This window comes from Cebus imitator, unplaced genomic scaffold (genome assembly GCF_001604975.1).
Source record: "Cebus imitator isolate Cc_AM_T3 unplaced genomic scaffold, Cebus_imitator-1.0 Scaffold45, whole genome shotgun sequence".
Taxonomy (NCBI): domain Eukaryota; kingdom Metazoa; phylum Chordata; class Mammalia; order Primates; family Cebidae; genus Cebus; species Cebus imitator.
In genome coordinates, this window is record NW_016107360.1 from 15,858,532 (window position 1) to 15,884,607 (window position 26,076).

The 26,076-nt window shown below is 38.7% G+C and overlaps 1 protein-coding gene across 2 annotated transcripts in view; it reads right to left on the bottom strand.

Annotated features, from left to right (window-relative positions):
- Nucleotides 1–26,076, bottom strand: part of PDE1C (phosphodiesterase 1C) — a 548,731-nt gene that overhangs the window by 56,902 nt on the left and 465,753 nt on the right. For both annotated transcript variants that reach the window (XM_017527132.2, XM_017527134.2), the window contains 4 exons: nucleotides 25,183–25,303; nucleotides 23,343–23,518; nucleotides 16,242–16,472; nucleotides 2,883–2,960 (listed from right to left, as the gene is read on the bottom strand). In XM_017527132.2, coding sequence (XP_017382621.1) covers nucleotides 2,883–2,960; nucleotides 16,242–16,472; nucleotides 23,343–23,518; nucleotides 25,183–25,303 — 606 coding nt within the window. The remainder of the gene's footprint in view (nucleotides 1–2,882; nucleotides 2,961–16,241; nucleotides 16,473–23,342; nucleotides 23,519–25,182; nucleotides 25,304–26,076) is intronic.

A 26,076-nucleotide genomic window follows, 5' to 3' on the forward strand; every position in this document is an offset into this window, starting at 1 on the left:
TCCTGCTGAATTTCCTCCATAAGACTTGGCTAATAACCACACGGGGCTTAATCATAATCAGCTGTTTGAGAGGCACAAAAGATAGCTCTCTTATTTTTCTGTTAATGCGGTCAAGTAAAGTTAAGGGCAAGTATGTATTTCTGGGTAACTATAAAAAATTATGGCAAGTCCATGAGGCTATGCTATTATAAACATGGCTAAAAATGCACCGAAATGAATGCATTTGTGTGGCACCCCACAAGTCTTCCAATGCCAATGGAAAAGTTTAAGCATGATTAGAATCTTGGCTCAGTGACCTAGACCTTTTTATGTCAATACATTTCTCTCTAGGGGTAAGTAAGGTACTTTCAAAGGACATCCATTCTTTGAAGTCAGTTAGAAAATTACTGCTGCAAGGTACTAAACAGTACTTCAGTAGGCTTACAGAAATAATGTACAGCTGCAATGTGTTCATTATGCCAGGATGCAATTTACCCTTTCAGCACACACTGCTTCCCCCTGTGCATGCTCTGGTTCATGGGAGTTTGGGAATAACCAACTGTGATCCAGTTTCCACTGGGTTTCTCTCTGAATGTTCACACTGGGCATGAATTGTACCCAGATACTCCCTCTCAAATATTAAAGAGAACTAGTCACCAATGGTTTCCAGGGATTGGTCTGGGGGTAGCGGCATTAAAAATTGTTAAATTGACTCCCCCTCATTATCAGACATAATAGGATCCAAAAAGAAATGTTCAATATTTATCTGGTTGTTTCTACATAGTTTTAAAAGCAATCAATATATCTACTGATCTACATATTCCCTTTTCAAATTTTTCTAAAGTAGAGAGCTTTAATGACCAAAAAGGAAAGGGTGGGTGGGACTCATCAAATTGTTTCCCACTTCCTGCCACCAAAAATTCCTTTTAGTCCTGTTAAAGGTTTTGGACTAAAATAGTGCAAGTCACTAAGGCTCAATGCTCTCAGTTCTGTTGATACCAAAGCAGTGATGATGTTATATTAGTTAATCAATACATGCAAAATGCAAAGTTGTTTATGATTATGTTTGTGTGCAAACTTGCAAGTACACAGACACACCAGGACCTACTTGAGGCAGTAGAAGAACAGGCTATGGAGGGAAACAGAGATAGACATTAAAAAATGTCTCTTTAATTTATTGCTGTCTGCTTACTGCCTTATGAGATCAAGAATCCTGCTCATTAAACAATCAAACTTTACTTATTTGCACAATAGAACATAAAATCTATTTTATCACTTTCCCCCAAAAAAACCTGTTCAATTCTTTTCAATACTTGGGAATGATTCAGTTTAAAAGGGCACAGACAAAGGCGGCTTTATGAAGGTGATAAAATGTAATCCACAATGCCCACATGACATCATTAGAGCAGATGTTTGTACCATAATATATAAATGCAACAAGATTCAAAATCTCATATGAAAAATTTTGGACTTGATTTATTCTGGGCTTTTATGCTATAGAAATTTAACAGGAATCTGTGGACCAATAGTTGGATACAGGATGGAGAAATTGTCTGGGTTCTGGGTTTGAAGTTGACATCATTACTCCACTGTACATTTTCTGGCTTTGGTTGCCTTAATTTGGTATTGATGGCTGGCAAAGAGCCTCTGGTATTTAAACAAACCTTACCTATAATAGTCTGGCTCAGAGACTGTCATTTTGAATTCTACTTTATTCTGTGTTATTTACTTCTTAGTCACAATTATTCAAGAAGGATACACTCATTAGGTAAGTGATTTCCATTTGCATAAGCACACTGGTTAAAAAAACTGCAGGTATGTGTTCCCCAGATATTATGTAGTAACACACCTGGAGTTAATTATTTGCATTGTCTTTTTGGAAAAAGTTTGAGAACTGTTTTCACGCATGCAAGCAAAGACAGCATGTCATAATGGCTTAGGGCTGAAAGTTAAGGCGGCTGCTTCCTTTATAATAGATGTGCAAAGACTTACTTTCCAATTTCTTCTTACTCTTCTGTCTGGCTACCCAGCATTTGTTCTTCAAAGGTATTCTAATCAAACTATTCAAAGAATTTAGCATCAAATATGATGTCTCCAGGGAGGTATGATTTGGAGAGTCTGGGATTCAATCAAAAATCACTCCATGGAAACTTTCATTTTTAGCTTAATATCATGTCTGTGTATGAGGAAATAACTAGTCACGAGCCTGTGTGATATCTGAAACAATGACGTTTATGTAAAAGGCCAGGGCAGGTTTCTAAATTTTATAGTTCGAAGTGTGAAAGGTAATATAATTTGAACTTTCAGGTTTTAGAAAGTGGAATGTTGTTCATGCTTGAGTTTTGCATTGTCATTGCCTTTAGGACTTGCTCTTGCTGGCAAAACTGTATTCTACAATCATATATGCTGCCTCCCAACAGTAGCGCTATACAGATTCCTGCTTTTGTTTTTGTTTTAAGCAAAAATAAGAACTCGTTCAAGGTTAAAAAAAACATGAAAACATAAAACATGGAACATTTCTTATTTATGCTGCACGATAGACCCATTCAAAGACTTATAAATACATTGGCAGTATACGATACTTCATTCTGGCTGTCTGACCAGCAAGTCCAAAATCAACTTTTTACGAAGTTTAAGATGAAAAATGACAAGTAGAAAGAGTATAGAAAACATTTGTGATGGAGAAAGTATGGTGAAGGAGAAGAGATACAACAATAATTTATAAATTATTAATAAAGGAATAATAGTACCCTTTAAATATAGTGAAGGGTTTTTCTTTTTTTTTTTTTTTCAGGATATAAGAGCATATCCACAACCACTATTTAAATTTTGGGTAAGATTCTAACAAGCTTACATTAAACTGCACATTTTATGGAAAAATGTAATGAGAATAATACTCTTACCATCTGTTTTCTTTGAATCATTTCCAATGTTAGAGTGATCCTTCTTGTCTGTCTGATTTTCACCATCTTTCAAGTCACCTGAAAGTAATAAACATGACAAACAGTATATGTATACAGCTGAGGGGGGTATTGTAAACATCTTCAAACCCGTCAAGGTTAAAAAAAAGTGCAGCATAATTTTATAGTCATGAAGGTCTATGTGTCTGAGTGTAAATATCTTTTGTAATCACATGTTAGGTCCTGGAAATTGGATTGTGATACAGAAATTGAGGCTGAAAGTTCTTGTTAAATAGAGTTGCAGTTAAGTCATGTGTTTATCTTCTAAGAGAAGCAGTTAAGATTTACTGTTAGGCTGTGGAGTGAGGAGAAACTGGAGCTAAATGTAAGTTCTACCAATTAATAGCTATTTAACGTCTCTGTGCTTCAGTTTTCTTATCTGCAAAATGGATATATTAATACCTACCTTACAGGCATATTGGATAAATTAGAAGGCATATCACTCAATACAGTTGTTATTATTCTAAAATGGAGCTATAAATGGTATTTTAATAAATAAGCTTGTCAAAATGTAATTTGTAAAAGTTGTAAAACATTATCCTTAGAAAGAACATGTGTCAAGTATGTATTTAACCCACTTATGAGAGAACAGTAAGAAGGTTCCAAAGTACTGGAGCTGGCTATTTACAGATATTTCCGAAACATGTTTGCTAGGTTAATGACAAAACTGGTTATATCCTACAGGGCAATAAAACCATAACCTTTGCGGTCATCTTCTCTCTCAGTCAAAAATCTATAAATTAGCATATAACTTCACAGGACCCAGGCGTGAATCAAATAGTAAATACAGTTAGACATAGTCATGTTCTTCAAGAGTAGAAGTTAGCAAATTAAGGCCCCTGGATCAATGGTGCCTGCCACCAATAAAATTTTCCTGAAACATGGCTATACTTATTCATTTACATATTGTCCATGGCTGCTCTCATGCTGCAACAGTTGAATTCAACAGTTGCAAAGAGACAGGCAAAGCCAGAAATATTTTCTACCTGGTTCTTTGTAGTAAAATAGTGCTGCACCCTATCTAAAATAATTTAATAATCCTAGGGCATGTGTGTTCAATAATATTCCAGTATGACATGGAAAGGTCAGGGACCTCTTCCCCTACCCTTATTTTCAAGTGTTGAATATTTTCTTACCAATCTTACCAATAGAAGCTTTTTTTTTTAGCCTACATAAAACCAAGAATATGTTCTCACTCAAATACTGGTACTTACTGAAGCCAAAAAATCCTAATAACAATTGGAGTCAGCTGGGCCTCTAAGGTATGTGTATGAGGGACAGGGTTTACTCTTTTTTACTTTATTTGTGCCAGGCTGTGTGCTAAATGCTTTTTGAGAACTGTTTTGATGCATGCAAGCAAAGACAACATGTCATAATGGCTTAGGGCTGAAAGCTAAGCTCTTTAGCTTTCAGCTTCCTTTACCTGATGCTTCCTTTATAATTGATGTGCAAAGAGTTACGTTCCAATTTCTTCTTACTCTTCCACCTGGTTACTCAGCATTTGTTCTTCAAAGGTATTCTAACCAAACTATTCAAAGAATAGTTTAGCATCAAATATGATAGCTCCAGGGAGGTTTGATTTAGAGAGTCTGGGATTCTACCAAAAACCACTCCATGGAAACTTTCATTTTTAGCTTAATATCATGTCTGTGTATGAGGAAATAACTAGTCACGAGCCTGTGTGATAGCTGAAACAATGACATTTATGTAAAAGGCCAGGGCAGGTTTCTAAATTTTATAGTTTGAAGTGTGAAAGGTAATATAATTTGAACTTTCAGGTTTTAGAAAGAGTAGAATGTGCATCATTTTATTAAATGTTATAATAGCCCGATTATGAAGGTACTATAATTGAAAGAAGACAACTTCATCAAAGATTCATTCACTAAATGTCCAATTTGTAAAATCTGATGAATAACCCACTCACCAAATGACTGAGGATGTTTTTCAAGTTTGAGGTTTTTTTGTCAATGTTCCTGCAGCCAGTTGGACAAACACGAGCCATTCCATCTATGTCAAGGGGCATGAACTACCCACTCTCATGTTTCATACCCCAACCCTGAGCTCACATCTGCCCCAACTTTGCACCTGGATTTCCCTCTTGCAGCAAAACTGCTAAGCTCTCAACTATAGTATTTGCAACCTCTCTATGAAGCTCAAGTCTTAGATTTCAGACTTCTGTTTGCTGTTTCCATTTCTAAATGCCTTTGGCCTATGAATTTATAAAAAAATGATTATCTAAGGATGATTAAGGACCATTTTGGGCTGTGACATATTCTACAAAGTACATATTTTTAATGGAATTTGACAAATGCTACACTAAGCTGTAAGTCAATAAACTCTCCAGGTTCCCTCTCATTCTGAAATGGGATGGACTGTGATATGGTTTGGCCATGTTTCCACCAAAATCTCATCTTTAATTGTACCTCCCATAATTCCCATGTGTTGTGGGAGAGACCCAGTGGGAGATAACTGAATCCTGGGAGCAGTTTCCCCCACACTGTTCTTGTGGTAGTAAATAAGTCTCATGAGATCTGATGGTTTTATAAGGGGAAACTTCTTTTGCTTGGTTCTCATTCTCTCTTGCCACCATCATATAAGAAGTGCCTTTCACCTTCCACCATGATTGTGAAGACTCCCCAGCCAAGTGAAACTGTGAGTCCATTTAACCTTTTTTTCTTTATAAATGACCCAGTCTTGGGTATGTCTTTATCAGCAGTGTGAAAATGGACTAATACAGACTGGCAGCAGGGTGCCATGGCTCACACCTGTAATCCCAGCACTTTGGGAGGCTGAGGTGGGTGGATCACCTGAGGTCAGGAGTTCGAGACCAACCTGGCCAAAGTGGCAAAACCCTGTCTCTACTAAAAATACAAAAATTAGCCAGGCATGGTGGCAGGTGCTTGTAATCCCAGCTATTCAAGAGGTTGAGTCAGGAAAATCTCTTGAACCCAAGACGTGGAGGTTGCAGTGAGCCGAGATTGCACCACTGCACTCCAGCATGTGTGAGAAGAGTGAGACTCCATCTTAAAAACAAACAAACAAACAAACAAACAACTCCAAAAAAACAAACAACAACAACAACAAAAACCAGACTGGCTGGAAGAATTGAGAGGCAGGGGTGTCTACTCTGGCCAGGGTCCAAACAGGAGGATTTTAAGTGGAAGATATGGTCATCACCTCCTCCACCACCAAAAGAAAAGAAATCCTTCATAAGTCCCACGAAACACTCCAAATACTGGCTTTCCTCTATCTAAAGGATGCCAGAGATGGACTCAAGGATCTTGAGCCCTGTAGTCAAACTAGTTCCTTCTTCCCTCAATGAACCTCCACACTCCTAATGCATGCTTTTTAAGCCTACTGGGTTGCTCTGAATAACAGCTGCAGCAACACCAGGATGTCTTCTAGAAGTTGCAGAGATGGTTTCCTTGGCTGGTTGCTAGCCAGCAGCAGCCCATGGTGGCCCCTCTTCTCAGCCAGGGCTGGGGACGTTGTGGGAGGAAGTAACCTCGACACAGAGCAAAGATTAGAGGATTATGTCACTGCCAATGGGTGCCCAAACTTCGAGCAACTCTCCCTCACCAACATCCTTCAGCTCTAACGTGGAAGATATCCTGGGAACCCCACAGAGAAGGGTGCCAGGACAGTGACACATGCTTGTTTGATGATGTTCCCTGACTAAAGCCCATTAGGTAATTTCCCATGGGTTATATCTAGAGTAATGGCTGATGTGAGCTGTTACTCAATAAGCAGGGGGAAGCAAAAGAGACTTTCTGTGCAGCTATAAATCATTTTAATTAGGCTGCTGTAATACAGTTCCGAACCACCATTAGCCTTTCTTATTATTGCTCTAAATTGATTTCTTTTCCCAGCTCTCATCTACTGCTTACTTTTTAAGGGAAATGGTAGGCTGCTGCTTATTTCAGGAAATAAGCACAGTTGTGAAATCCAGCCAGCCTCGTTGAAGACTCAGGCTCCTGTTTTGTTTCTTTCAGGCTTTCCCCTAGCCAACTTCAAAATGAATTATTATTTCCACATCTGCCCTCTCTGGGTCTTTGTTTCCTCCGGTAGAATTCATATCCTTCTTGGTGACAATCTCAAGTACAATGTCCTTGGCTTGTTTGTGTTCATTGGTTGCTCCCACTGACCAGACCTGGGGTTGGCAAACTATGGTCCATGGGTCAAACCTGGATCTACTGCCTGGTTTTTTATGAGCTACAAACTAAGAATGGCTTTCACATTTTTAAATGGTTAAAAGAAGACAAATATTTTATGACATATGATATTACATAGAATTCAAATTTTAATTTCCATAAAGTTTTATTGGAAAACAGGCTCACTCATTTGTTCGTATATTATCTGTGGCTGCTTTAAAATGGTAATGTTGAGTAGTTACAACAGAGATCTTATGTCCTGCAAAGCCTAAAATATTTACTATCTTGTCCCTTTTAGAAAAAGCACACCAACCCCTAGAATAAGTATATTGTAAACCTCTTATAAACAGCAGTTAAGTTTGCATATTTCTCTGATTGCCCCTCTCCCTGAAGGCACCAAACCACAGGGAAATGATAGTTACAGAACAGAGCACTGGGACTCACACAGACCAGAGTTTAACCTGAGATCTCTACCTAATGGTTGCTTGACTTTACACAAGTGATTTCATCTCTCTGAGTCTCAATTTTCCCACTCACAACATGGGAATGGGTGTTTCTACCTCACCGAGCTGTTAGAGTTTTTACATGATGTAATGTAGGTAGAATCTCAAGTACAATGTGTGACACATGTTAAGCATTGAATAAAATGGTAGTGTTATTGTTATTGCTGCTTTTACAAAGGGAAAGACACTTCTAGCCCACTCTGTTAAAAGAAAAAGCAAAGGAAAGAAACACACGTTGCCTCTCTCACCACTCCTTACATGTTCCTCTTTTGAGAGGAGTCATTATTTATCTAGGAGGTAGGGTTGACCATGCACAGCCTGGCCCAGCCATCCACATCCCAGCCTGTTTTGAGATATGTTTTCTATAAGACACACACATTTTCTGTCACTTTAGAAGCAGCCTGCCAGGGTGTTGGGGTGAGATATGAGTCCTGTACCTGGCTCTACAGTGTCTGGCTGGGTAAACCCATTTCAGAACAAACGTGTAAAGAAGCCCATGTGCTCCGCAGACCAACTCTGTGTTTCCCAAGTCAGCTCCAGTTGCAATGGAGCTGATGTCTTGATCATTGACTTCCTGATTTTGTTCCCTATCTCTCAGTTGGTTCAGACCTCAGAAGGGGTAGCAAGGAGGGGCCTGAACTATCTGTTAAAACACTAACAGGTATATCGTAAATTCTTTAAAAATTTTTGCATGAATATATGTTTTTATTTTTTTAAGTTTATATTTCCATAGATTTTTGGGGAACAGGTGTTGTTTAGTCACATAAGTAAGTTCTTTAGTGGTGATTTGTGAGATTTTGGCATACCCATCACCTGAGCAGTATACACTGAATCCAATTTGTAGTCTTTTATTCCTCATCCTTCTTCCACCTTTCCCCACAAGTCCCCAAAGTCTATTATATCATTCTTATGCCTTCACATCCTCATAGCTTAGTTCCCACTTATGTGTGAGAACATATGATGTTTGGTTTTCCATTCCTGAGTTACTTCACTTAGAATAATGGTCTCTAATTCTATCCAGATTGTTGCAAATGCCATTATTTCATTCCTTTTTATGGCTGAATAGTATTCCATCGTATGTTTTTAGGGAATCAGCAGGAACTGGATAAGGAGAAAAGCCTCGCCCTGTGAGCTGTTCCCATCACTGGGGTTGTTTGCCAGTTTCCATTCAACATGCCATTAACTCCTCAAAAACAGCCCTTCACCAAGCGTAATTCTACTCACCATTCTGTTGCTGTTCTCCTGACGATTTCTCAGCTTTGGAATTTTTCCCATGAGGGTTGTCACTTTTGTTTGCCCGTGTTCCATTGACTTGATTCTTAGCTTCTCCAGACATCTTTTTCTCAGCTTTGCCAGATGCGGCTTCTTCAGCCTGGCTTTTGGCTTCCATTTCCTTTTGCTGCTCCTCTGCAGCCAGGCGAGCCTTTTCTTCTGCTTCCTTCTTGGCCTTCTCCTCTGTATCCATGGCAAGTTGGGAAAGGCACCGAGAAGAGAAAAAGAGGGCATGATGTTAGGAGAATGACCTGTTTTAATGCACAAAGAGGATCTAAGGTGTTTACTGAGTGTTTGGGTACATTTCTGCTTAATTCATCAGATTGTCATGTATTTAGGAAACCAATAAAATAGGTTCATGATGACGTCATTCTGAAAACAGTGAGTTAGAGGATGGAGCAGGGAGAAAATAATAATAAGGATAATAATTAATAAACCAATATTGTAATGGCATTATGAATATCATCATTATTAATAGCTTCTATTGAATGTGTTCTCTATGCCAAGTGTTATGCTATGTATTTTGGGGGGGGGTACTTATTTTCATCCTCAAAACAACCTTACAGCAGCTGCTATTACTGTGATTCAATTTGACAAATGTGAAAATGAAGTCTCAGAAACATCACAAAACTTTCCCACCACCTCAGTAAAAACTGCAGCTTCATATGGGTTTGCTTAAGACCTAGAGTTTAAACACAAACAATTGATTACAAAACAAAAAGGGAAAATATCCAACACTAGAGCAATTGAAGACAAATACACTGAGGACACTGTTTATGAGTTTAAAAGAAGGAAGAGGATAATTGAGCCTTATGAAAAAAAAAAAAACCATGGTATTTAGTTTGGCCAGGCACCTGGTCTGTGTCCTCCCTTTTAATGAAACAATACTAGCATTATTTCCAATCTCGCAGATTACAAAAGGGCTTGGCTCTGTGCTTAGTCAAAAACACAGCAGAATTGCATAGGTTAAGTATTTGTGAAAAGACTGGTTCACTCATCCAACTCATATTTGTTGAGCAGCTAGAGTGTCAAGCACTGTTTTAGATACAAGGAATACAGCAGTAAGCTAGTCGATTTATGGAGAAGAGATCATAGTTAAGTAAACAAATGATTAAGATACGTGCAGATTGTAGAAAGTGCTTTGCAGAAAACTAAAACAGAGTCATATGATGGAACACAATCAGCATAGGGGAGGGGATTGCATTAGACAAGGAGGTGGAGAAGGCCTCCTTGACAAAGTGACATTTAACCAAGTCCTAAATTATGACAAGCTGACCATGCATTAATCTGGAAAAATAGTACTTCAGCCAGAGGAACTAGAAAATGCAAAGGCCATGAGGTAAAAATGAACTTGGTACGCTCAAAGAACACTGAGTATAGTTAAAGTAAATTTGACAAGGGCTTAGTGACAGATGATGTTCATGACAAGCAGGGTTCAGATTATGCAGGGCCTTGGAGGCAATGAGGTGGACATTGCGTTGTAGAGAATAACCTACACAGAAGCCACTTAACAGAGACCAATCCTCCAAAGGTTCTAGAGTCTTATTCCATGTAGCACTTAGTTCACTCCAAAGACCTTCCAGCCTGTGCCATCAACTTCCATTGGGAAAAGCCTTATTACATTTTTCTCTAGATGTGTTTTAAAATTCCCCATACTTCATTACCAGATGTCTTATTTATTTCCTTTGTGTTAGCCTTGGTCCTGGAAAAAAAGCTAACTCTCATAAGTAATCTATTTGTTTTTAATCTAATGGATATCAGAGTGACTATGCATTTATCATGTTTCCATTTGTTTTAGCTGCTAAAGAACTCAAAGCCCAAATTTGGTCCAGGCTCACATGTTCACGAGGCTTTATGACATACATTTTGTGGAAGTCTATGATGTCTGGTGTAGTCTACTTTTCCTGCCTTTGTATTTCCTTACCTGTCTTCCTTAATATATTATGTTTTCATTCATTAATCCACCCATCCATCAATCCATCCATCCAAGCCAATGCCCTACCTTCATCTCCAAACAAATTAAATAAGATTCTGGAGATAGACGGGCAAGAATAGGATATTTTGAGTGTTTTCCAGGTGATTTAAACATACAGAGTTGAGAAGCACTGATTTAAATTTTAAATGTTTGCCATTCAGTATTTCATGACCTTCTACTGTCCAAAAGGATGTAATTATAATTAACATTGAAAAGGTAAGGAAAGGTCTCTTTACAAATAACATAATTATGTGCATGTAATGTATAAAATGTCTTACAGCCTTTATAGAAAGGTACAACTACAGAGTGAAAGAATGCTCCTGCAGAAGAATATGGTCAGATGGCATTCTCAGTATGATGCGGGACTACAGAAAGTCCCCTGGAATGTTCACTCAGGCTTTATCTCATCCTTCTTCACTGACTGAGGCTGGGGTTTAAATGTCATCCCTGTTACTGAATTCCCAGTGCTTGGCATGGTGCCTGGCGCATAGCATATACTCATGAAGTATTTGTTCATGAAATGAAATGTTTCCTATGGGTGTGATTTATCCTATATGCCAGTATAAATTTATTTGCATGTATCTTCATCAGTCTTCAGCAATCTAGACAGACATAAAATACAGAAAGTATATAAACGCTAAGTCTTATTATGAAAGAATAGTCATTTGCCAAATGTTAGTTTCCTTAGCCAATAATGTAGGTGAGTAAAAAGATGACTATTTTTACTACAGAGTAGGAAACCGAGGCAAGGAAAAGGAGAATTCATTCATATTCAGAATCTGGTATCAGTTTTAGAAAATAATTTATAACCCCCTGAAAGAATCTCCACTGAATCCATGGCAAATTTTCAATATTCAAAATAACCCCAAGTTGGAAGTATTTTTGATAAAAACTGAAGGTGTTAAATTCTGGTTTGCTATAAAAGTGCATAAAATATTATCTGAGCAAGAAAAATACATTTGACAACTGAGTCAGACCAATTTTTCATGGGAAATCTAGCAAAAAACATATAAAAAACTGGTAGTGGGAGTACATTTCAGAAACAAATCTGGTTTTTTTCTTAACTGTAGCTATCAGGCAATTAATGCTTATATGAAAGAACAGTAGCCCTTCGGACATCATGATCAAATCAGTTATGAGCCTACCCTATTGTGTGATTTCTCTACAGCAATCACGTTACAGCAAGTGGTCCTGCAACTTTTCTACTCAACTTCTATCTCTGAGATAGCTGACATTAGTGTGATCAACTGCATGACACTCAAAGTGATACAACTCAAAATTTGTAGAATGAAACAAGCAAGCACATAAANAGAGTAGAATGTGCATCATTTTATTAAATGTTATAATAGCCCGATTATGAAGGTACTATAATTGAAAGAAGACAACTTCATCAAAGATTCATTCACTAAATGTCCAATTTGTAAAATCTGATGAATAACCCACTCACCAAATGACTGAGGATGTTTTTCAAGTTTGAGGTTTTTTTGTCAATGTTCCTGCAGCCAGTTGGACAAACACGAGCCATTCCATCTATGTCAAGGGGCATGAACTACCCACTCTCATGTTTCATACCCCAACCCTGAGCTCACATCTGCCCCAACTTTGCACCTGGATTTCCCTCTTGCAGCAAAACTGCTAAGCTCTCAACTATAGTATTTGCAACCTCTCTATGAAGCTCAAGTCTTAGATTTCAGACTTCTGTTTGCTGTTTCCATTTCTAAATGCCTTTGGCCTATGAATTTATAAAAAAATGATTATCTAAGGATGATTAAGGACCATTTTGGGCTGTGACATATTCTACAAAGTACATATTTTTAATGGAATTTGACAAATGCTACACTAAGCTGTAAGTCAATAAACTCTCCAGGTTCCCTCTCATTCTGAAATGGGATGGACTGTGATATGGTTTGGCCATGTTTCCACCAAAATCTCATCTTTAATTGTACCTCCCATAATTCCCATGTGTTGTGGGAGAGACCCAGTGGGAGATAACTGAATCCTGGGAGCAGTTTCCCCCACACTGTTCTTGTGGTAGTAAATAAGTCTCATGAGATCTGATGGTTTTATAAGGGGAAACTTCTTTTGCTTGGTTCTCATTCTCTCTTGCCACCATCATATAAGAAGTGCCTTTCACCTTCCACCATGATTGTGAAGACTCCCCAGCCAAGTGAAACTGTGAGTCCATTTAACCTTTTTTTCTTTATAAATGACCCAGTCTTGGGTATGTCTTTATCAGCAGTGTGAAAATGGACTAATACAGACTGGCAGCAGGGTGCCATGGCTCACACCTGTAATCCCAGCACTTTGGGAGGCTGAGGTGGGTGGATCACCTGAGGTCAGGAGTTCGAGACCAACCTGGCCAAAGTGGCAAAACCCTGTCTCTACTAAAAATACAAAAATTAGCCAGGCATGGTGGCAGGTGCTTGTAATCCCAGCTATTCAAGAGGTTGAGTCAGGAAAATCTCTTGAACCCAAGACGTGGAGGTTGCAGTGAGCCGAGATTGCACCACTGCACTCCAGCATGTGTGAGAAGAGTGAGACTCCATCTTAAAAACAAACAAACAAACAAACAAACAACTCCAAAAAAACAAACAACAACAACAACAAAAACCAGACTGGCTGGAAGAATTGAGAGGCAGGGGTGTCTACTCTGGCCAGGGTCCAAACAGGAGGATTTTAAGTGGAAGATATGGTCATCACCTCCTCCACCACCAAAAGAAAAGAAATCCTTCATAAGTCCCACGAAACACTCCAAATACTGGCTTTCCTCTATCTAAAGGATGCCAGAGATGGACTCAAGGATCTTGAGCCCTGTAGTCAAACTAGTTCCTTCTTCCCTCAATGAACCTCCACACTCCTAATGCATGCTTTTTAAGCCTACTGGGTTGCTCTGAATAACAGCTGCAGCAACACCAGGATGTCTTCTAGAAGTTGCAGAGATGGTTTCCTTGGCTGGTTGCTAGCCAGCAGCAGCCCATGGTGGCCCCTCTTCTCAGCCAGGGCTGGGGACGTTGTGGGAGGAAGTAACCTCGACACAGAGCAAAGATTAGAGGATTATGTCACTGCCAATGGGTGCCCAAACTTCGAGCAACTCTCCCTCACCAACATCCTTCAGCTCTAACGTGGAAGATATCCTGGGAACCCCACAGAGAAGGGTGCCAGGACAGTGACACATGCTTGTTTGATGATGTTCCCTGACTAAAGCCCATTAGGTAATTTCCCATGGGTTATATCTAGAGTAATGGCTGATGTGAGCTGTTACTCAATAAGCAGGGGGAAGCAAAAGAGACTTTCTGTGCAGCTATAAATCATTTTAATTAGGCTGCTGTAATACAGTTCCGAACCACCATTAGCCTTTCTTATTATTGCTCTAAATTGATTTCTTTTCCCAGCTCTCATCTACTGCTTACTTTTTAAGGGAAATGGTAGGCTGCTGCTTATTTCAGGAAATAAGCACAGTTGTGAAATCCAGCCAGCCTCGTTGAAGACTCAGGCTCCTGTTTTGTTTCTTTCAGGCTTTCCCCTAGCCAACTTCAAAATGAATTATTATTTCCACATCTGCCCTCTCTGGGTCTTTGTTTCCTCCGGTAGAATTCATATCCTTCTTGGTGACAATCTCAAGTACAATGTCCTTGGCTTGTTTGTGTTCATTGGTTGCTCCCACTGACCAGACCTGGGGTTGGCAAACTATGGTCCATGGGTCAAACCTGGATCTACTGCCTGGTTTTTTATGAGCTACAAACTAAGAATGGCTTTCACATTTTTAAATGGTTAAAAGAAGACAAATATTTTATGACATATGATATTACATAGAATTCAAATTTTAATTTCCATAAAGTTTTATTGGAAAACAGGCTCACTCATTTGTTCGTATATTATCTGTGGCTGCTTTAAAATGGTAATGTTGAGTAGTTACAACAGAGATCTTATGTCCTGCAAAGCCTAAAATATTTACTATCTTGTCCCTTTTAGAAAAAGCACACCAACCCCTAGAATAAGTATATTGTAAACCTCTTATAAACAGCAGTTAAGTTTGCATATTTCTCTGATTGCCCCTCTCCCTGAAGGCACCAAACCACAGGGAAATGATAGTTACAGAACAGAGCACTGGGACTCACACAGACCAGAGTTTAACCTGAGATCTCTACCTAATGGTTGCTTGACTTTACACAAGTGATTTCATCTCTCTGAGTCTCAATTTTCCCACTCACAACATGGGAATGGGTGTTTCTACCTCACCGAGCTGTTAGAGTTTTTACATGATGTAATGTAGGTAGAATCTCAAGTACAATGTGTGACACATGTTAAGCATTGAATAAAATGGTAGTGTTATTGTTATTGCTGCTTTTACAAAGGGAAAGACACTTCTAGCCCACTCTGTTAAAAGAAAAAGCAAAGGAAAGAAACACACGTTGCCTCTCTCACCACTCCTTACATGTTCCTCTTTTGAGAGGAGTCATTATTTATCTAGGAGGTAGGGTTGACCATGCACAGCCTGGCCCAGCCATCCACATCCCAGCCTGTTTTGAGATATGTTTTCTATAAGACACACACATTTTCTGTCACTTTAGAAGCAGCCTGCCAGGGTGTTGGGGTGAGATATGAGTCCTGTACCTGGCTCTACAGTGTCTGGCTGGGTAAACCCATTTCAGAACAAACGTGTAAAGAAGCCCATGTGCTCCGCAGACCAACTCTGTGTTTCCCAAGTCAGCTCCAGTTGCAATGGAGCTGATGTCTTGATCATTGACTTCCTGATTTTGTTCCCTATCTCTCAGTTGGTTCAGACCTCAGAAGGGGTAGCAAGGAGGGGCCTGAACTATCTGTTAAAACACTAACAGGTATATCATAAATTCTTTAAAAATTTTTGCATGAATATATGTTTTTATTTTTTTAAGTTTATATTTCCATAGATTTTTGGGGAACAGGTGTTGTTTAGTCACATAAGTAAGTTCTTTAGTGGTGATTTGTGAGATTTTGGCATACCCATCACCTGAGCAGTATACACTGAATCCAATTTGTAGTCTTTTATTCCTCATCCTTCTTCCACCTTTCCCCACAAGTCCCCAAAGTCTATTATATCATTCTTATGCCTTCACATCCTCATAGCTTAGTTCCCACTTATGTGTGAGAACATATGATGTTTGGTTTTCCATTCCTGAGTTACTTCACTTAGAATAATGGTCTCTAATTCTATCCAGATTGTTGCAAATGCCATTATTTCATTCCTTTTTATGGCTGAATAGTATTCCATCGTATGTTTTTAGGGAATCAGCAGGAACTGGATAAGGAGAAAAGCCTCGCCCTGTGAGCTGTTCCCATCACTGGGGTTGTTTGCCAGTTTCCATTCAACATGCCATTAACTCCTCAAAAACAGCCCTTCACCAAGCGTAATTCTACTCACCATTCTGTTGCTGTTCTCCTGACGATTTCTCAGCTTTGGAATTTTTCCCATGAGGGTTGTCACTTTTGTTTGCCCGTGTTCCATTGACTTGATTCTTAGCTTCTCCAGACATCTTTTTCTCAGCTTTGCCAGATGCGGCTTCTTCAGCCTGGCTTTTGGCTTCCATTTCCTTTTGCTGCTCCTCTGCAGCCAGGCGAGCCTTTTCTTCTGCTTCCTTCTTGGCCTTCTCCTCTGTATCCATGGCAAGTTGGGAAAGGCACCGAGAAGAGAAAAAGAGGGCATGATGTTAGGAGAATGACCTGTTTTAATGCACAAAGAGGATCTAAGGTGTTTACTGAGTGTTTGGGTACATTTCTGCTTAATTCATCAGATTGTCATGTATTTAGGAAACCAATAAAATAGGTTCATGATGACGTCATTCTGAAAACAGTGAGTTAGAGGATGGAGCAGGGAGAAAATAATAATAAGGATAATAATTAATAAACCAATATTGTAATGGCATTATGAATATCATCATTATTAATAGCTTCTATTGAATGTGTTCTCTATGCCAAGTGTTATGCTATGTATTTTGGGGGGGGGTACTTATTTTCATCCTCAAAACAACCTTACAGCAGCTGCTATTACTGTGATTCAATTTGACAAATGTGAAAATGAAGTCTCAGAAACATCACAAAACTTTCCCACCACCTCAGTAAAAACTGCAGCTTCATATGGGTTTGCTTAAGACCTAGAGTTTAAACACAAACAATTGATTACAAAACAAAAAGGGAAAATATCCAACACTAGAGCAATTGAAGACAAATACACTGAGGACACTGTTTATGAGTTTAAAAGAAGGAAGAGGATAATTGAGCCTTATGAAAAAAAAAAAAACCATGGTATTTAGTTTGGCCAGGCACCTGGTCTGTGTCCTCCCTTTTAATGAAACAATACTAGCATTATTTCCAATCTCGCAGATTACAAAAGGGCTTGGCTCTGTGCTTAGTCAAAAACACAGCAGAATTGCATAGGTTAAGTATTTGTGAAAAGACTGGTTCACTCATCCAACTCATATTTGTTGAGCAGCTAGAGTGTCAAGCACTGTTTTAGATACAAGGAATACAGCAGTAAGCTAGTCGATTTATGGAGAAGAGATCATAGTTAAGTAAACAAATGATTAAGATACGTGCAGATTGTAGAAAGTGCTTTGCAGAAAACTAAAACAGAGTCATATGATGGAACACAATCAGCATAGGGGAGGGGATTGCATTAGACAAGGAGGTGGAGAAGGCCTCCTTGACAAAGTGACATTTAACCAAGTCCTAAATTATGACAAGCTGACCATGCATTAATCTGGAAAAATAGTACTTCAGCCAGAGGAACTAGAAAATGCAAAGGCCATGAGGTAAAAATGAACTTGGTACGCTCAAAGAACACTGAGTATAGTTAAAGTAAATTTGACAAGGGCTTAGTGACAGATGATGTTCATGACAAGCAGGGTTCAGATTATGCAGGGCCTTGGAGGCAATGAGGTGGACATTGCGTTGTAGAGAATAACCTACACAGAAGCCACTTAACAGAGACCAATCCTCCAAAGGTTCTAGAGTCTTATTCCATGTAGCACTTAGTTCACTCCAAAGACCTTCCAGCCTGTGCCATCAACTTCCATTGGGAAAAGCCTTATTACATTTTTCTCTAGATGTGTTTTAAAATTCCCCATACTTCATTACCAGATGTCTTATTTATTTCCTTTGTGTTAGCCTTGGTCCTGGAAAAAAAGCTAACTCTCATAAGTAATCTATTTGTTTTTAATCTAATGGATATCAGAGTGACTATGCATTTATCATGTTTCCATTTGTTTTAGCTGCTAAAGAACTCAAAGCCCAAATTTGGTCCAGGCTCACATGTTCACGAGGCTTTATGACATACATTTTGTGGAAGTCTATGATGTCTGGTGTAGTCTACTTTTCCTGCCTTTGTATTTCCTTACCTGTCTTCCTTAATATATTATGTTTTCATTCATTAATCCACCCATCCATCAATCCATCCATCCAAGCCAATGCCCTACCTTCATCTCCAAACAAATTAAATAAGATTCTGGAGATAGACGGGCAAGAATAGGATATTTTGAGTGTTTTCCAGGTGATTTAAACATACAGAGTTGAGAAGCACTGATTTAAATTTTAAATGTTTGCCATTCAGTATTTCATGACCTTCTACTGTCCAAAAGGATGTAATTATAATTAACATTGAAAAGGTAAGGAAAGGTCTCTTTACAAATAACATAATTATGTGCATGTAATGTATAAAATGTCTTACAGCCTTTATAGAAAGGTACAACTACAGAGTGAAAGAATGCTCCTGCAGAAGAATATGGTCAGATGGCATTCTCAGTATGATGCGGGACTACAGAAAGTCCCCTGGAATGTTCACTCAGGCTTTATCTCATCCTTCTTCACTGACTGAGGCTGGGGTTTAAATGTCATCCCTGTTACTGAATTCCCAGTGCTTGGCATGGTGCCTGGCGCATAGCATATACTCATGAAGTATTTGTTCATGAAATGAAATGTTTCCTATGGGTGTGATTTATCCTATATGCCAGTATAAATTTATTTGCATGTATCTTCATCAGTCTTCAGCAATCTAGACAGACATAAAATACAGAAAGTATATAAACGCTAAGTCTTATTATGAAAGAATAGTCATTTGCCAAATGTTAGTTTCCTTAGCCAATAATGTAGGTGAGTAAAAAGATGACTATTTTTACTACAGAGTAGGAAACCGAGGCAAGGAAAAGGAGAATTCATTCATATTCAGAATCTGGTATCAGTTTTAGAAAATAATTTATAACCCCCTGAAAGAATCTCCACTGAATCCATGGCAAATTTTCAATATTCAAAATAACCCCAAGTTGGAAGTATTTTTGATAAAAACTGAAGGTGTTAAATTCTGGTTTGCTATAAAAGTGCATAAAATATTATCTGAGCAAGAAAAATACATTTGACAACTGAGTCAGACCAATTTTTCATGGGAAATCTAGCAAAAAACATATAAAAAACTGGTAGTGGGAGTACATTTCAGAAACAAATCTGGTTTTTTTCTTAACTGTAGCTATCAGGCAATTAATGCTTATATGAAAGAACAGTAGCCCTTCGGACATCATGATCAAATCAGTTATGAGCCTACCCTATTGTGTGATTTCTCTACAGCAATCACGTTACAGCAAGTGGTCCTGCAACTTTTCTACCTTCCTCATATCTCTGAGATAGCTGACATTAGTGTGATCAACTGCATGACACTCAAAGTGATACAACTCAAAATTTGTAGAATGAAACAAGCAAGCACATAAATAAGAAAAAATAAAATACATTGGCAAGAGGTAGGTCTTTTTAACTGAAGTCAGATTCTCTTTCATTCTCTGAGTGAAATTATTAGTATGGATGAAATTTTCCCACAATGAGAAAAAGGAGTTGAGAACAGTTATTTTGTACACACTCACAGGTTCCAATGACAGCATGTATGCAGAGAATTCACTTTTCAGGTCTTAGATTTGACATCTATCATGCTTCTAGACTAGTACAAAGCAAGAGATGTGTGGTTCAATTCTGTTTCTTTTGGGTTCCCGTGTCAGACTCTCTGTGGTGTTGGGACTTGCGATAAAAACAGCCAATAGCAAGCAGCTAAGAGCTAAGACAGAAGACAGCCCTCAAGATCCATAAATTTCCTTCTTCCCAGTGGAGAGCCGGTTCTATTCCACACTGCATGTCCATACAGTTTTGGGGAAATACAATGATGTCTTTATTTAATTTGCCTTCCTGAATAATGATACTATGGGGTCTCAATTAAAAATTGTATTGGACTAATTATCTCGATATAATTTTCTGAAATGCCTACTTATACTACCTACAACCAGAGACAGAAGGAGAGAGAGAAAAGATAGAAAAGAGAGAGAAACTGACCAGAAAACCCAAAATATTATTGAATTTTGACTAGTCAAATCTCAGTTCTATACAAGAACAAAATAAAGGTGCTTCTAGACATTTAAGAACTTAGAAGGTGTTCCCACTTCCTGAAAATTTTAGTCAAAGAAAAACTTCAATCAACATTAAAAACTCAAAAGTGAGAAAAATATGTAAATGAATAATTCTTTACATATTGTAAATCACAATATTCAGTATCAGAATAAAATACTCAAAATAGAAAGAGAAAGGTCAAATACAAGACAATATTATATTATGATCCCAATTTATCTTACACATATGTACGGAAAAGCAAAATACAAAGAATTACATTAGAATTTTACTAATAGTGATATATGTCTGGAGAGGTAATAATTTTCATTTTCTTTTATATATATTTTTTATATTTCAGCATGTGTAACTTAAACACATTAGTCTAATACCAGAAAAATAAATGTTAAAAAAGTACTAAATACTGAATGGAAATTAATCAATATCGATCAGATTTAAAAATTATGTTCATATATCTTTAATTGGGAATAGTGATTTTTAACTCTAAGGGCTATAAACATATTTATTTAATCTTTGCTAATAATTATCAGTTCTCACCTACCTAGTTTTGTAATCAGGTTGGTTAACAAAACCAAGATGAATTTCCAGTGCATTTATTAACATACATATTAAGGTGCCCCATTGAGGACAGCCTTTGGAAATCAGGGTCATTTGGGAAAAAAAAGAGCAACAAACAAAGCAGCCACCTCCAACAAAAAACAGATTTGCGTTAGATCTTTTATTAGCACCAGTCAACCAGTAACAGCATTACTGAGCTGCTGAGAATGTTATAAAATATTAGTTATAGGTTGGTATCTTATTAACTTTGTATTCAAACCTCTAACCTTTTCCAATTTGTATAAATAGCAGCTACTACTTAGGCACCAACCTTGTGGAGGCTCCTTTCTTACTGCTTTATAGGTATTATTTCTATTCTTCACCTCAATTCTGTGATGTACATTACCATCCCCAAAGTGAATCTCAAAGAACCTTATCTGAATTTGCCAAAAAAAAAAAAACCCTTGCAAGTCAAGGCTCAATTTTCTCTCTCCTTCCCTGCTAACTGAAATGTGCCCTGATAACCAAATTATTCTCCCACAAAACATCCATAACCCTAGGCTCTGTGCCTTTGCCCAACCCCTTTCTCCTTGTTCTTATTTCTAAATACAACACCTCCTTCAGGTCTCAATCCCAGGAGTCCTGCTACCTGATGCCTTCCCAAACACCCAAGCAGGGCTACAGACAACTACTTTGTGCTTCTGAAATATCTCTATCCCCATACCTAAGACATTTAAAAATTATTAGCTGTTTATTTTCCTGTTCTTTTTAAAGGGCCAGTTTTCCCCTGAAACTGTCAAATGCTTCCCCAGGTGATTAGTTTCAGAAGGTAATTTTAGTAAACCAGATAATTGCAAACAAATTATTTTGAAGTACCTCTTTAAATTGCGTGTTGTCAGAAATTGAATTTTCAAGTGTAATGAGTGTAATTGATTATAAGAGAGTGTTCCTTTGGAGATGATGCAGTAGCTGCCATTGCTGCTTGCAACGCCTGCCAACAGGGAGGATTCAAATGTTTAAAGCATTTGAATGAACTAGGAGAGGGTGTGTTTAAAATACGGAAGAGGTGTTGGCTCCCTCCACAGCTCAGGGTGCAACATCTGTCCTGAAATGATAAGGGTTCAATTATGCCCTAAAAGTGCCATAAATATAAACCCCTTGGCTCACCTGAAGTGAGCAGCCACTTGAACAGAACTTTATAGACAAATCACAAAATTGGACAGAATTTTGTGGACAAGCCTTTGAATAACTACAACAGGGAGGCTGTTTCTTTCCTACACTAGAAGCAGAACCCCCAGCCCCCACCCCAATGTATGGAAACCAAGATTGCCAGAACATGTTCTCACCCACTGTCCCCACCCTTCTCACCTGGTGTACTGACACCAGGAGGGCAAAAATGTGAGATGTTGTGTTTGGGGAGGGGATGTTGTGTTTGGGAAGGGGATGTTGTATTTTTGTCTGATGTGAGGGCTTAGGGCTTAGGCTGGTGGTGCTGGTGACAAACTCAAGGCTTTGACTGAATTTCCATTCTTCATTTGAATGAAACTGCAGTAATGTCTCTTCCCTTCCCCTGCCACAAGACTGTGAGCTTTGAGGCTGGGATGTCTGTTATTCATCTCTGTACCCTGGGCACTGGGCATAGCCTGGCACATAGTAGGCACACAATAGATGTTAGCAAAAACTGACTCTTGTTGAAGGCTCACCTCCATGAAGCTCACTGGGAACAGTCCCCTCACTGAGCTCCCAGAGCCACCAATGTCTGTGTCCCTATCTGGAATCAGCCATCACAGTGTCAGACCTCTTATATCATATTTGTACTACCTGTACACATAGGGCCTCCATCCCTAGTATGATCATGTAGTATGTACCGATCATGGAGTATAGGTTCAGTATCACAAATGCACATATGAACAAAGGAAGCTAAGTCTCCAAAATCATACAAATTTCCATCTTTTTCTGTTGATATTACCAAGGGCCTCAACTTTTAGTTTTGATGATGTCTGCTTCAGGGAATTTCTGCTTATCGACAATTTACCATCATCTCAGAAGATTAGGTATATGGTTTGAGCAATGAGTGAAGGGAAATTGAGAATATGAAAGGAATATAAAATGCATATAAGAAAATTAAAGTGCCTTATATTCCAACATAATGGCCAAAGCAAGGTGGCTATTAGCAGGTCTTTACTTAGGTAAAAGAAGAAATTAAAGCCTCACAGTTGTGCCACATGACATCAAATGAAAATGACAAGATGGTTTAGCAGAAACCAAGAAATAAACCCCCACCTCCTGTAGAGTCTTCATACCAGAAAAAGGAGTTTAGTCTCACAGCATAAAGGGTATGATGCCAGGAGACCTACAGGTCTGCTGCATTTTATCATGCATTGATTGTTAGACATTATGAATATCAAAAGATGGTAGATTCTAATAATCAGCAATTAGAATCTGCATCATGAGCAACTGCGCTTCATTTGCAACACACATAACTCAGGGAGGACAATCTTGTTTTTATGAGTGGGTACTGAATTGGTTTGGACGGTCTGTGGTATGTTACCTTTGGGCACCTTGGCTCTCCATCTCTCCCGATTAATGTGCACCACTTCGGTCCAAGTTGCTTTAAAGCTCTTATAGTCAACAGGGATGACGGAATTGTTGATCGGGGCACTTCCCTCTGAACCAGAGCTCTTGACACCTGATCGCTTGGCATCTGACGAGCTGATGCTATTCAAACTGGAGAACAAAAAAATGATACCAAAGAAGAGAGTTAGTGTTTGCAAAATGTCTTCCAATGAGCAAGCCCAGCGGAGAAGTGGTTAGCACTCATCAAGTTATTGCTGTGAAATTTCTGGGTCTCGATGATTATAATTATTCTATTTTCCACATATGACAGGTGGGAAATTCTGAATTTTCATCAGGAAAAATATCAGCATTGCAGTCTCAAGAGTCTCTATAATCTTCATATTTCTTCTTTGCTAATTGGCCTCTTCCCTTTTCCCAATAACCAGAATCCCCTCATGTGAATTTTCTCTGCTCTAGTCTCTGAAACTGATCAATTTGAACTGGGACATCTACTTAATTCCACAGTTCACCCACCTGCTTCCACACTGACCACTTTTCCAAGTTACCTAGCAACTTGCTCCTCTTTCTTTCCAGCTCTGCCTGTCCCCTGCAAGGGTTTTTCTGATCCCAGGATCCCCAAGTCCAGAAGAAGTGATAATTTCCTAAGTTTCTGGGAGAAGACGGAAATGCAGACAGCATGGAGATTGTGGGAGACTAAGTCATGCAAAAGACCTTATGGGCAAGTTTGTAAATATCAAAAAGTACTGTCTCTCTGGAAAACTTCAAAGAAATAACTACTGCTACGAAGCAGCTAAAGCAGTGACTGGTAGGAATACAAATTCATGATGGACTACACAAGCAGAATATGTTTCAGCCAGTGCCTGAAGAGCTGTGAGGCCATGGGGACTCTGGCAGGGGGCTCCGTCCTCCTTGTTAGCAACCTTAAGAGGGTCCATCCATCTGAAGCATCCCTGGGGTCCTCCTGTCCTAACATTTGTCTTTCTTTACTCCTTTTCCTGCTCTTTGCTTCTCTTTTTTCTATTCATTCCATTTCTCTTCTTCCTTTTTTTATGACAAAGCCCAATGTTTTACGTGAACAAGGAGATTAGTAGTAGCAGTAACAGTAGTAGTATATCTAATAAAGACTAAGAGTTAGCTTTATTGTAGCTAGCACTTCCTCTGTTCTAGACACTGTTGTAAGGTTTAACATAGATTGAATAACTTATTTAATCTTCGCAGCCACCTCTGAGTATTGTAATACACGTTTTCTCAGATGAGGGAAGTGAGACAATTTGCCTGAGATTTCACAGCTAGCAAATGATGAGGTCCAGAGTTTTTACTCTGGTATTCTGAGTCCAGAGCCTGTACTCTTTAACTACTGATCTACCCTTGATATAATGATGTGGTGGTCGAAGGTGATTTCAAGCTTTTGATTCTTTTTCTCTGCTTTGTTCTTTGTGCAAACCTTGAAATGAAAGTCAGTTTCCTTTCTTTGTAAGTACTCTTGATGAGTGGTACTGTCTTTGTGGAGTATTACATGAGCAAAAACTGTCTGGGCATAGCAGGTAAACATGCAGCAAATGGGGTGGTGGAGGGGCAGCACCAGGTGCCTGCTGCTATGATTTAGACGTTGGTCACTCCTTATAGTTTAGCCTGGATAGTATGAGTAATACAATTTCAACTCCTCTGATAAACGGAAAGAGGTAGACAAACTTTTACGAGAAGGAGCTAAGGCAAATGTCTGTGAAATACCGTCCCCATCCCCTGCAAAAGAAGAATTTTATCCTCATCGACAGGCCAACCTCACCCCCAAGCCCTCAAGCTTCCCCGCTGACCTCGAACGCCTCTGTCCTGTCCCGCCAGTTTGAGAAGTTTCATCGATTAGTGGACTCACAATCTTCTCGGTCATGTCCGTAAGCACAGTGAAGGTGGGTTCCACGATGAAATCAATGAAACCTAAAGATAAACAGCAATGCTTCAGAGGAACCACATATTACCCTGGGCCTTTCCATACTTTCCAGAAGAAACTGATCTGGAAGCTCCAGATCAGCTTATAAGAGAATGGGTTGATCTTAATCGCTTTATATATTTCTTGATTTGAATATTACATGTCAGTTTCATTTCTCCTACATAGCTTCCTATGACTCTTCAGGATAGTTCCATAAAGTGCCTAAGAAATACATACTCAACACCCACTACAGAACAAGCACGGTGATAGTAGCTGTGGAGAAGACTAAGAACGAATAATACAATCTGCCTGAAGTTAAGACATTTGAGCTGAGCCCTTAAGAATGGGTGGAGAGGACTCAATGTCTAAGATAGCCTGTTTCCTTCGCTTGCATCCCACAAACTATTTCCCTCATCCTATTTACTACAGCAAATATCTCCTTAGTTGATGGGACTGTGTTTATCTCCCTTTAAAACTCTACCTATCCTGAATGGTCTGTCATTGTCTGCCTTTAAAATCCTTCCTCTTTTTCTTCCTCTATTCTGTAAGTAATGATGGGGCTAAGTTACACCCAAAAGTGAGTTATGCTCACTTTAAAAAATATTTCCTCAGTACTTTGGAGAAAATACCAAACAAAAATGCCATTTTAAAAGAGGTGTATTTTTTTCTTTTAGAATGTAATCTCTTCAAGAGCAGGGACAATGTTTTCTGTATGTTCTATTGTGTCTAGTACACTGTAAATGCTCAATAAATACTGATGATGGGAAGCACTGAGTCTTGA